The sequence below is a fragment of the Lepidochelys kempii genome, chromosome 1 (genome assembly GCF_965140285.1).
Source record: "Lepidochelys kempii isolate rLepKem1 chromosome 1, rLepKem1.hap1, whole genome shotgun sequence".
Lineage (NCBI taxonomy): Eukaryota > Metazoa > Chordata > Testudines > Cheloniidae > Lepidochelys > Lepidochelys kempii.
Window position 1 is genome coordinate 290615437 of NC_136380.1, and position 13883 is coordinate 290629319.

A 13883-nucleotide genomic window follows, 5' to 3' on the forward strand; every position below is an offset into this window, starting at 1 on the left:
TAGAGGCGTTAGCTTGTCCTTTGTCTTTGAGAAACTGGTTTACATCCCCTTGCTGTCCTGAGGACCCTGTTTCCTATTTACATGTAAACCAAGGTAAACATACATTCCTTTGTTTACGATAGACCTGTTAACAATGTCTGCCTAGTCAGGGCTGCCTGGGTTTGAACATGTGCTACCAACATAGATTCATAGATATTTAGGTCAGAAGGGACCATTATGATCATCTAGTCTGACCTCCTGCACAACGCAGGCCACAGAATTTCACCCACCACTCCTGCAAAAAACCTCTCACCTATGTCTGAGCTACTGAAGTCCTCAAATCGTGGTTTAAAGACTTCAAGGAGCAGAGAATCCTCCAGCAAGTGACCCGTGTCCCATGCTACAGAGGAAGGCGAAAAACCTCCAGGGCCTCTTCCAATCTGCCCTGGAGGAAAATTCCTTCCCGACCCCAAATATGGCGATCACTTAAACCCTGAGCATATGGGCAAGATTCACCAGCCAGATACTACAGAAAATTCTTCCCTGGGTAACTCGGATCTCACCCCATCTAATAGCCCATCACAGGCCATTGGGTCTATTTATGAATATTTAATTACCAAAACCATGTTATCCCATCATACCATCTCCCCCATAAACTTATCTAGTTTAATCTTAAAGCCAGACAGATCTTTTGCCCCCACTGCTTCCCTTGGAAAGCTATTCCAAAACTTCACTCCTCTGATGGTTAAAAACCTACGTCTAATTTCTAGTCTAAATTTCCTAGTGGCCAGTTTATATCCATTTGTTCTTGTGTCCACATTGGTACTGAGCTTAAATAATTCCTCTCCCTCTCTGGTATTTATCCCTCTGATATATTTATAGAGAGCAATCATATCTCACCTCAACCTTCTTTTAGTTAGGCTAAACAAGCCAAGCTCCTTGAGTCTCCTTTCATAAGACAAGTTTTCCATTCCTCGGATCATCCTAGTAGCCCTTCTCTGTACCTGTTCCAGTTTGAATTCATCCTTCTTAAACATGGGAGACCAGAACTGCACACAGTATTCCAGGTGAGGTCTCACCAGTGCCTTGTATAACAGTACTAAAACCTCCTTATCCCTACTGGAAATACCTCTCCTGATTCATTCCAAGACCGCATTAGCTTTTTTCACAGCCATATCACATTGGCAGCTCATAGTCATCCTATGATCAACCAATACTCCAAGGTCCTTTTCCTCCTCCGTTACTTCTAATTGATGCGTCCCTAGCTTATAACTAAAATTCTTGTTATTAATCCCTAAATGCATGACCTTACACTTCTCACTATTAAATTTCATCCTATTACTATTACTCCAGTTTACAAGGTCATCCAGATCTTCCTGTAGGGTATCCCTGTCCTTCTCTAAATTGGCAATACCTCCCAGCTTTGTATCATCCGCAAACTTTATTAGCACACTCCCACTTTTTGTGCCAAGGTCAGTAATAAAAAGATTAAATAAGATTGGTCCCAAAACCGATCCTTGAGGAACTCCACTGGTAACCTCCCTCCAGCCTGACAGTTCACCTTTCAGTAGGACCCGTTGTAGTCTCCCCTTTAACCAATTCCTTATCCACCTTTCAGTTTTCCTATTGATCCCCATCTTATCCAATATAACTAATAATTCCCCATCAAACAGGAGAATTCATAACTTTGCATGTAATGTTACTACATACATTCCACCATGATATTATTGACCAGTGAGTTATTAGTTTTCAAATGATACCTCAAAAGGCATATTTTGCACAAAGATTATTACAATAGTGTGTAGGGTATGAATACAGGGGTGCATTTGGTCTCAGCATCAGTACATCATCCTTTGAAATGATATTGCTCAGCTTGTAACTACCTAATTCAGCAGTGGATAAAGTTTCCCTGTTTTCATGTGTACAATTATTCAGGACTTCCTCACTCCCTTAGAAACTGGTATTAAGAGTAAAACACTGTAAATGAAACATTGTTTCAGAGCATTTTTAAAAGTATGACTTTTACCCATTTTGAAAATAAGTGGCTTCTCAAAGCCAGGTATTTTGAAATTTCTCGTTAGCTCTGGGAGGAACTCTTGGTTAGTATGTTTTTCCTGTGCTATAGTCAGTGACATTTTGATCTGAAGGCAAAATGGTCTCAATTAAGATAAAAGTAAATTCTGAATGATTTCTAAATAATCTGTTCATGACTCTGTGCTTAATGCATAAAGAATGTCACAAATATTGATTCAATGCCAAGTCCTTCCTGACAGAGGAGGAAAAATATGTTTGTCCAGATGCGGTGATGCAAGCAATTAGAAGCAGGAGTTGGAACATTCATAGCTGGATTAGAAAAAGAGGACAAGTGGTGCAGTAGACCAGGTTTTGGCATTAAGAAACTTGTATACCTTGAGGTATGTGCACATATCTCAGGTCAGAAGAATGCCCCCAAAATCCCACAGCATGAAATCAAGCTTTCCCTTTAGATGAAACTACAGAACCTTCCTGCAACTGTGAAAGAGAAATGTTCTCTGGGCCCCAAACAGTGATACTGCTCAAATCTACCAGACTAAGACTATGTCTACATTACCACTGGATCGACGCTTTGGCGATCGATGCACCAGGGGTCGATTTAGCAGGTCTAGTGAAGATCTGATAAATTGACGACAGAGCGCTCTCCAGTCAACCCTGATACTCCATCAGGAACGAGAAGAGTAAGGTAAGTCGACGGGAGAGTGTCTCCTGTTGACTCAGCACAGTGTAGACACTGCAGTAAGTCGACCTCAGCTACGTTAACTCCAGCTATGTTATTCACATAGCTGGAGTTGCGTAACTTAGGTCGACTTACCACAGTAGCGTAGACATAGTCTAAGAAATGTTGTGGTTTGGGGGTGAGGGGAGAAACCATCTCCAGCCCAACATACCTACCCATTTTTGTTTGATCACCATCATACCTTCCTGCTTTTTACTATATCCCTCAATCCCCACCCCATGGAGAAAGAACTCTAGATTTGTCTGGAATTAATCTCTATTCTTTATATCAGTACCCTTTCCAGGCAACATATTCCATATGCTTGTTACCCTTTATGTGAAACAGTTCTGCTCAACTCCTCCATTTGCTCCTAGTTTCCAGAGCTTTAATTTATGCCCCATGATACACGCTCGCCAATCCCCTTCCCCTTTTTCTATTATCTCCCCATTTCCTTCCAGAATAAAATGTTTAAAAAATACCCCAGACTTTTGTATTAATTTCACTACTTTCAAGAAGCAAGCGTTGTTATAAAGTCATTAAGACAACTTGGCAGGCTAACACAAATTGTTGCAGATACTTGGCATGCAGCCTTGTGCTCAACCTCAGAACTAAGGTGTTTATTAACAGACCAATAATATTGTATTTGTTTAGCTTCTAGTCCTAGAAATGCTATTTTTGTCTATTATTTAAAACTTGTGGAGCTGATGCTCACTTTCCTAAATTGTTTAATCTGAAAAATGGGTTTACTTTGGGACTTGTTTGCTCCTCCAGTCTAGCTCCTCCACCACCACCAGACAAAACCCTCACCACTGAAGAGTCAAATTTCCAAAAGCTTGCTTATGTGCTGAGCCCTTTGTGTATGCATATTCTCCATGCAAGAGGAAATGTTTTTTTTAAAGGAGTGGCTGGGTGTACACAGAATATGTGCATATGAGAATAGGCAGAAGAGTGCAGTGATTCTCAACCAGGGTACGCAGAGGTCTTCCAGGGGGTACATCAACTCATCTAGATATTTGCCTAGTTTTACAACAGGCTACATAAAAAGCACTAGTGAAACCAGTACAAACTAAAATTTCATACAATTACTTGTTTATAGTGCTCTATATACTGAAATATAAGTATAATATTTATATTCCCATTCATTTATTTTATAATTATATGGTAAAAATGAGAAAATCAGCAATTTTTCAGTAATAGTGTGCTGTGACACTTTTGTATTTTTATGTCTGATTTTTTAAGAAAGTTGTTTTTAAGTGAGGTGAAACTTGGGGGTACGCAAGACAAATCAGACTCCTGAAAGGGGTACAGTAGTCTGGAAAGGTTGAGAGCCACTTGAATAGTAGGTGCAGAGACTAACTGTCCTTATTTAAATGATTGGGAAAACCAAACAGATTACCATGCTATAGCCCAACCTTTCCCTTCTCCCCCCATTAAACAAAACAAACAAAACCCTCAACATTTGTTAGACAAGTGTTCGCTATATTTGTAATTTGGTAAAACACCTTTCAAGTACGTAGGAGCATCACTCCCAAACACACTTCTGGCTGACTCCTCTGAAGATGCTGAAAACAATCTGCAACACCAATTCTAGTTAACAAACTTGGTCTTTTCAATACACTGGTTCAGGAATGCCTGCAAAAATTTTTCACAGAGAATGGCCCAGGACTCCCACCACCTCTCTCCTGGTAGGCTCCCCCTTGTGGACATATACCACCTCTCGTGAAGCTGTAGAGTTTGCGCAGAGCAGAGGGGACACTGGCTACTGGAAGAGGAGTCAAGTTGGGCAGGCCCCAGAGGGAGCGGGGGAGCCCCTGTTGAGGGAACTGGCCCCATAGCAATGGCAAGGAAGGGCAGTGCTGGCCACTTCACTGCCCACTCAGGTTTGGCCCTGCAGCCCTCTGTCCAAACCTGAGTAGCACTGAGCAAGTTACAATGCCACCCAGTTTTGGCACTGTAAACCCCAACCCCATCCTGATGGAGGGGCCCTGGGACCAAAATTGAGTGACGCTGCAACTCCCTGTACCAGGTCACACGACCACTCACCCAGTTTTGGTCCCGTGGTCCCCCTGTCATTATGGAGGGGCCACGGGGCCAAACCTGAGCAGGTAGTGACGCAGCCAGCACTGCTCCTCCTCACCACTGCCATTGGGAGGGCTCAACGCTGATGATTTGGCACCCATGCCAATGGTATGCACCATACTGGTGCCAGTGCACTGGTTTACGATTGTTTTCCATTTCTTCTTCTGTTTAGAGAAAAATTAGTTCAAGTGCATTAAGACATAAGACCAGGTATGCTTTCTTTAATAGAAAGGTCATGGGAAAATTAAACATACTATTTATACTTTTGAAGGGAAAAGTATCAGAGCCTTGCTGGAGATGCTACAACATTAGCCTCTCCTAATGGTTATCATTGCTACAGAACAAGTATACACTTCACACTGTTTACGACTTTCGCTGAGATCAGAAGAAATTATTAAGTAAGTTAAATATAAAGGGAGAGTACCATTAATAATTACAACAGTTAAAAGACTCTTCCATCCCTTTCTTTCCCATAATCCTACACTTACCTGTGGTTTGTCTTCTATTATGCACAAACAGAAAGGAAAAGAAAAATCTGTCACTGAGAGTCACTTTACCCGCTTCAGGTCCACCACCATTATTTTTGTGACACATGCCACATCTCAATTTTGTATTGCTCATCAAGCCCGGAACTGAGACATAATGAATACAGAGAAGGTAACAGCTTGAACTGGCATTCATCATTTCCTCTTCAGTATTTGACTTACATTGAGAGGAACTGTAAAATCTGTTTAGAAATGTATGTGGGCAATTCAGATAGTAAATTATCCCTTTTATTTTTTAAAAGGAAACTAAAGCCAAATTATTCACCTCTTCCATCCCTAACACTTTCAACAAGGAAAAAAGGAAGGCAAATTGTCCAAGATTACATATTGTTACAGTGATTCTCTGCTTCAGCGGTAAATTGGAGTTTGGAAGATGATTCTACTGTATAGTCAAGAAGAACTCTCAGAATGAATGCACTGGTTAGAGAGTGACAAAATCTTACCATAGGCTTCTTATTTTGAGACAATCTAATTTAAGATATTTAGAACCAGAAGTTTTTAGTTAAGCCTCAACACAGCCTCCAATACTACAGTTGAATTATTCAGTCCCACAACTGCACCCATTTAGTCACTGAGGCCCTGATCCACTATCATTAAAGTCAATGGGAGCTTTGCCACTCAGTTAAATGAGTGTAGGATCAAGCCCCTAGCTCCCAAGTTTATGTGCGCACACATTTACTTACGCTTCTAACTGGGTGCAACTTCAGGGGTAAGAAAAAAAAAAGTGTCTGCAATTTAGTACTTGAACTGCAAGCGTAAAACTGCATCTGCAGTACTGAAGGCCTTTTTTTAAAAACACACTTATGTTTCTGTTTATTATTCAATGACTTTGGTTTAAGAAGGTAATTAGAACAATCATCTACATTTTGTTTATAATTCACAACTAACAGTTCGATGGGTTTTATTTTTATTTTTTTTAAACAAAGGGATTTTTTTTAGTTGATGAGCTAGTCAACCACCAACAAAGTCTACTGAATGCAAAGATTACACTGTAATGAATATAAGAGAGAAAAAATAGAAATAAAATACAGAGCATTATATAGCTCACAATTTAGATAATCCTATTGAGTGTAACGCACAAATGTAAGCAATTGACTGGCACCTCCTTGTCCAATGAGGTCTAGCTGTTTTCTACATCTAACTTATAATTGAGGGGTATTTTAGCTTTGACCGCTGATAATGTTTATGTATCTGCTCCACTGATAGGTTAGTTTGACAGTAGGGTGTTATCTTAATTTTTCTTCTTGAAACAAAATTTTAACAAAAGTCTCATCCTTTAGACACAGGAAGCTGAAGACTGTTTACAATATACAAATACACAAACAAGAATTACATCATTAAGCGCTGCTTACTAACCTGCATGAGTTCATTGCTGTCAATCAGATTGTCTTCCAGCATCTCCTGGGTTAGTTTGCCCATGGTACTGTAGAATTCATCTGCAGTTTCACAGCATTCAATCTGCCTGTATCACAACACAAATTTTTCTGTGATCTAAACTAATTATACATTTCATAGTGAACTGTATTCTCTGTAGGGTAATCATACAGAACGCCCCCTATATTACTGACTTAAAAACTGCGGTTTTTTGCAAAGAAAACCACCATTATAAAAACCGGAAGATCACAAGAAGTCTTATATGATAAGGGGGATGAGCGCGCACAGTTCACTGTACTGAGAGAGTAGGCCACTCTCACTCTGTGTTAGTGCATGTCAGGAATTCAAATATGGATTAACATGTGAAACCCTTGATATGCTAGGAATGGCTGCCATAGTATAGTAGCAGAGTAGGGAAGGAGAGTATTTTTGGTAGGGAGATTATTTTTGTAAATTCAGTCTGAATGCTGGATAGTATGGAGTGGAAAAGAAAAATCTGCAGTGTCATAATCTGCCCGTCACTAGTGTTGCGCACTCTTAGGGCCCTACCAAATTCACAGTCCATTTTGATCAATTTCACAGTCATAGGATTTTAAAAATAATAAATTTCATGATTTCAGCTATTTAAATCTGAAATTTAATGGTGTTGTAATTCTAGGGGTCCTGACCCAAAAAGGAGTTGAAGGGGGTTGCAAGGTTATTGTAGAGGAAGTTGCAGTACTGCTACCCTTACTTCTGTGCTGCTGCTGGCCTTCAGAGCTGGGCAGCTGGAAAGCAGCGGTGGCTGGCTAGGAGTCCATCTCTGAAAGCAGAGCCGTCGCTTGCAGCAGTGCAGAAGTAAGGACGGCATGGTATGATATCGCCACCCTTACTTCTGTGCTGCTGCCTGCAGAGCTGGGCCCTCAGTCAGCTGCCTCCACTCTCTGGCCGCCCTGCTCTGAAGGCAGCAAAGCAGAAGTAAGGATGGCATGGTATGGTATTGCCACCCTTACTTCTGCCCTGCTGCTAGGGGGGTGCTTTCTTCAGAGCTGGGCGCCTGGCCAACAGTTGCCACTCTCCAGCCATGCAGCTCTTAAGGCAGCACAGAAGTGAGGGTGGCAATACTGCGACCCCCTAAAATAATCTTATGATCCCACCCCTGCAATTTCCTTTTGGGTCAGGAGCCCCGATTTGAGAAACTCTGGTCTCCATTGTGAAATCTGTATAGTATAGAGTAAAAGCACACAAGAGATGAGATTTCCCAGGGAAGACCAGATTTCATGGTCCGTGATGCGTTTTTCATGGCCCTGAATTTGGTAGGGCCCTATGCATGCTATATGGAAAGTTGTAAAACGTTACAGCTGTGAAGGCTATAAGGATTACATTTTTAATTTTAAAAGTTGCACAGAACTGCATTTTGTCAGCACAGCAGCACATACTGTATAGAAAGCTTTATTTTTTAATGGCAGAAGATGAGTCAGGCCTGTGACTAGACCCAAGTGTTGCTGTAATTACACAATTAGAAGCTAAAGGTGCCAGGGAGCAGATTTTCAGGCTTATTTAGTTTATACAATCAGGAGCAAATCACTTTAAGCAGGGTAAGTCCCCTGCAGAGACAGCAGCTCTCCCAAACATTATATACCTGTTGTATAAATGGGAGACGTATTCTTCCTGTGTGAAAGAAATTATGTGGAAAGAAAGGTCGAAATACACTTAACATAGAGATATGATGAGAAAAGAAAATGAATATGTGGATTTAAGTCACCAAGATGACATCAGAGAAATAGTTACAGGCGAATATTTTCGTAAGTGACCAGTGATTTTGGGTGCCCATCTTGAGACACCTTGAAAGGGCCTGATTTTCTGAGGGCAGGTGCACAACACTTTCTGGAACGCAGGCCCTTTGTCAGGTGTTTCAAATTGGACACCCAAAATCACTAAAAAGAAAAGGAGTACTTGTGGCACCTTAGAGACTAACCAATTTATTTGAGCATAAGTTTTCGTGAGCTACAGCTCACTTCATCGGATGCATACTGTGGAAAGTGTAGAAGATCTTTTTATATACACACAAAGCATGAAAAAATACCTCCTCCCACCCCACTCTCCTGCTAGCTTACCCGCAGGAGAGTGGGGTGGGAGGAGGTATTTTGTCATGCTTTGTGTGTATATAAAAAGATCTTCTACACTTTCCACAGTATGCATCCGATGAAGTGAGCTGTAGCTCACGAAAGCTTATGCTCAAATAAATTGGTTAGTCTCTAAGGTGCCACAAGTACTCCTTTTCTTTTTGCGAATACAGACTAACACGGCTGTTACTCTGAAACCAAAATCACTAGTCACTTTTGAAAATCTTAGCCACTGTTTCTACCAAGTCTACTTTATTTTATATTACCTTTATCCATGTCAAAGTTAAACAAACAAACAAAGAGGACTTTACAAATCCCTTTACAAGCTGGCTATAGTATAGAGTTTCCTGGATTTCTAAAGAACATAAACACACTCACTAAATTTCAATCTTATAGGGCTCATCTTCATGAACAGCTCTGTAGCAGCACAGCTACACCGGTGCAGCTGCGCCACTGTAGCGCTTTAGTGAAGATGCTCCCAAGCCTATGGCTTCTCCCCGCTGCGCAGTGAATCTACCTCCCCAAGAGGTGGGAGCTATGTCGGCAGTAGAAGCTCTCCCGCCAACATAGCACTGTCTACATGGTGGGACTAGGTCAGTATAATGTCACTCAGAGGTGTGGATTTCTGACATCCCTAAGCAACATATTTATACCCATACAGGTCTGCAGTGTAGACCTGGCCTTCGCCTCCATGCTACCAATTTAAATCTACTGACATTGAGGGACACAGGGATGGTACTGGAAGAATGGTATCAATGCAAGTCTTCCAACCCTGCAGAAAGTGACTTCCATTGGTCAGTAGAATCAAGGTCTCCTGGGCCAGCATGGAGTAAGGAGTATCTTTCTAGGAACTCTTGACAGAAAAGGTGTGGTGGGGTGTCCACTCCACACAACTCTGGAGTGGGTTAACGTGGGCCAGAAGGGGCCAATTCATTTTATATGCTGCACCTGGAGGGAAACCAGAGCTTGATAAGCACGGATTGCAGATGAAGCCCAGTGGGGGGAAGAGCTGGGATAGGAGTATAAAGCCAGGCACTGAGAGCAGGAAGAGGCAGCAGGGAGGAGCTCTTCAGTCACTCCCCTTGAGAGGAAGGGAATTGGCCAAGGACAATGAGGAGATCTAGGGGGAGAGTAAGCTCCGGGGTCCTGACACTCACCAAGGATTTTGACAAGAGGCTGAGAGGGGCATCGTAGCCACACTTTCAAGCAGAACAGAAGTTGCATGTTGTGGCTCGAGGCAAAGGGGTCTAACTTGAGAAAGTGCCCATCTGGATAACATGCCACTGAACATCTGCTGATCTAGCTCCAATTTGTCAGTGACAGACTTCCTACTGAGCCAGTCTTTCTAGGAATTCAGTTCACTGACAATAGATCCCGCTTTGAATGACTCCTTTTGATCTCTAACAGCAATGAGACTTTTTTGACCTCCTGGCTCAGCAAAGAACTCCAGGTGTCTTCTTATTTGTTTACATAGGAGTTATATGTAGAGCTGCTTCTGATATGAAGGAGAATCTTTACTGCCTTGACCTTCACAATTTTTCTCTCTACATTGTTGAGCAGGGAGGAAGTAATCAATTATAGAGTGGTATTCCTGGAATTACAACAAATTAACCTTTCCAGATCATCTATGACTTCCAGCAGCCACTGAAAACACTATAGCCTGCCTCTTACAAAGGAGAATGAGTACAGAAAGAAAACCTGAGTCACCTACTGTGGGTGTCTAAATTTGGGAGTTGTCATAGGAATTGGAGCTGCTACTTCTAACTGAAATGTCAGGACATGTTAGCTGAAATGAACACTGATCAGTGCAAAAGAATAAAGATAGAAAGTTTTTCATACAGTGTTCATAAGTACATGTTTATTACATGCATGTGATATTACAGCTTCTTCGGTTTCCAGATACTTGATTCTGACTGTTTATATCTGACGTTGGTCTACATATGTACAAGATCAGAGGCCAGAAAAGCAGTGCTCCATTTCCTCCAAAACAGCACCTCCATGAGCTCCTGAAGACTTGAATGCAAAATGCTGACATTACTTCACTTTTATTTCCAGACATTTCTTTTGTTGTTACTACTACTACTACTAGAGAGTGAAAAATTCTCAAAGAGAATGGAGAGAGACAGTTATAGTCTAAGGGATTAAATACAAGATTGGAAACCTGCCTGAGCTCTTGGGGAAAAGTCATTTCACTTACTTCAGTTACCCAATCTATAAAGTGGGGATAAGACATCCCCTGCCTACCTAACAGGGTTGTTGTGAGGATTGACCAATTCTCACTATAATAACTACAACTATGAGCTAAATATATAATTATACTTCTGATGAGAAGCACCAATGTCTGCAATCCATGACAGAGCTTAGGGCAGCAGTCCTACGCATTCACAAATTAATTCATTTTATACAAAAGCAGAACAACATGAGTCTGTGCATTATCTCAAAAGAAATTCATTTGCGAAAGATCATTTGAAACTAGATTGCAGAGGTGGGCTAAAACTGTCAAAGATAAGACCAAAAATAGAATTCTGACTACAATATACCGTTACTGAGAGTGGTGATCTATTAAAAATTGCCTTCCAGATAACACCTACCCCATGTGAAGGGAAAAAAATATGTTCTCTTCTTCCAAGTAAAACTGCATGTGTTTTATCCTACTTCCTTATCAGTGACACTGAGGTTTCTTGTCTCCTTTCCTCCTCTAACCCTTCACCTGCTCCAGTCAACCCATCTCCTCCTGCCTCATGATATTCTTTTTGCCCACTCTCCATACCACCCCTTTCTCCTTAACCTCTCACTTTCATTAGGTTTCTTTCCCTCAGAACAGAAGTGTGTTATGGTCTCCCTGATCCTAAGCAAAAGCACCTCCCTCTCCAACTAACAGCCCATCTCTTTTCTCCCCCTTCACCTCTAGATTCAGTGAATGTGCCATCTATAATCGTTGCCTCAAGTTCCTCTCCCCCCAGCTCCAACCTTGACCCCTTACAATCTAATTTCCTCTCTCTCTACATGCTACTGAAAAAAAAAATCACTAACAATCCCTCCTCAGCCAAATCTCAGAACCTCACCCTCTTTCACCTCTTGGCTGCCTTTGACATGGGTGCTCAGAACCTCCTTCTTGAAATCTGGTCATTTGGCTTCTATGACTCTGCCCTTCCTGCTTCTCCTCTTACATCTCTGGTCACTTCGGTATCTATTTCTGTGGAAGTCCCACAGAATTCTGTCCTCAGCCCACTCCTCTTCTCCCTCCATGCCTCTTCTCTAGGTGACCTCATTTTCTCAAACAGCTTCAACTACCACATCTTTGCTGAGGACTCTCAAATCTGCCTTTCAACTATCTGACTTTCAGTCCTGCATTGCAGCCTACCACTCTAACATCTCTTCCTGGCTGGCAACCGAAACTTAATGTCCAGGCCATGCCAAAATCTTGCTGTTTGTTCCTCCATCTCTTTGTCTACCCAAAGAGAACTCATCCAAGTCCTCATCATCTCTTGTCTCAACTATTGCATACTCCCCTCTTTGGGCCTTCATGATACCACTTCATTTTCCTTATGTCCATTCAAAATGTTGCTGTTAATATCATTTTCTTGGTCCATCATTCTGACTATGTCACTGCTGACTTTGAGTCTTTCACTGGCTCCTCCTCCAGCACATCAAGTAGGAGTTTCTGATCCTTACCTTTAAGGCCTTTCACAACATAGCTCCTCCTTGCTTATTAGTATCCAATCCTTTCTACATCTATTTAGCCAGCATCTCTTGCCTATTTGACTGCTTCTCCCTCAAATACCGTTGAGGTTTGTTCCCTTATGCTGCCCCTTACATTTGGAACACTCTGCCCAAACTAGCCCATAAGTCCTACCCTTTTCTCCAAGTCCCTCATCACAACCTACTTCCACCATGATGCCAGCTAACAATGGGTATAAAGATGCCCTGTATGATTTCTGATGTTTATCTTATTTATTTGGCCTGTGTAAAACATGTTCTTATTAACCTTTCCCTCAACTGCCTGCTGCCATTCTTTCCAATTGTTTGTTATTTCCACTTTGTAAGTCTTGTCTTATTTAGATTGTTGGTAAACTCTTCACATCAGAGAACTTCTTTTGTTCTATGTTTGTATAATACCCAGCAAGATGGGGCTCTGATCCTGACTGAGGCCTCTAGAATTCCAGGTGAAGTGGGAAGTCCGTGCACAGAGGTCCTGTGGGACTGGGCCCATTGTCTGTAGATAACATAATACAAAATAATAATAACGCTATGTCTAGTTTATTCTAAATGCGAACAGCTCAATTCATGAATAAAGCCTGAGTAAGAACAGGTCTTAGCTAATTATTCACCATTTGCCAGTTACAAAAAAAAGTAATTATTTTTCAGATTAAACATGCAAGATACAAAACCAAATATAATGTAAAAGCACTTGCCTGTGGTGCTGAAGTTTTAAGTGGTAATTTATTTTGCAAATTTAGAAGACCTCTTGGGATACTGCTACATATACATTTTGTCAATATTTTTAATATTTTAATTTTATATTAAAGAAAAAGGTTTGTTGCTAGGAAGGTAGGCGGTGCTGGGTATCAGAGGAAAAGATTGGATGCAGCTGCTGAATCCAACAGAGTTTTCCAGCTGACACTAGTAGATACTTGGCCTGCTCCTGCTCACATTTCCCAATGAAGTCAGTGACAAAACTCTCATTAACTCCAAAGGGATTTGGCCCTCTGTTTGGAATGTAAACATCTGCAGTGATGAAAGCAGTTCAGAAAAATCATTCCATTACATGTGTCCTTAAAAAAAACAAACACCTAGATTTGTATTCAATGATTGATCCCTTACAAAATGAGACAGCTTGCATGTTGCAGATTTCTCAGCACCTATACATTATCCTTAATAAAATCTTGGTTAAAAATGTTCTTTAAAGCAATTGCTTCCACAGATAGTTTCCAGAAAACTTATTGGTTAACACCCATTCACCAGGCAATGCATTGTATAGAGGAACATGAGGCTTGTAATGAGCTCAGCACTACTGTAACTACACTTTAGCAATGTATGTTCCTTTCT

At 41.3% G+C, this 13883-nt stretch overlaps 1 protein-coding gene across 6 annotated transcripts in view; it reads right to left on the reverse strand.

Annotated features, from left to right (window-relative positions):
• TBC1D30 (TBC1 domain family member 30) overlaps positions 1-13883 on the reverse strand; it is an 84000-nt gene that overhangs the window by 9605 nt on the left and 60512 nt on the right. For all 6 annotated transcript variants that reach the window (XM_073327870.1, XM_073327869.1, XM_073327874.1 and 3 more), the window contains one exon: positions 6712-6817. In XM_073327870.1, coding sequence (XP_073183971.1) covers positions 6712-6817 — 106 coding nt within the window. The remainder of the gene's footprint in view (positions 1-6711; positions 6818-13883) is intronic.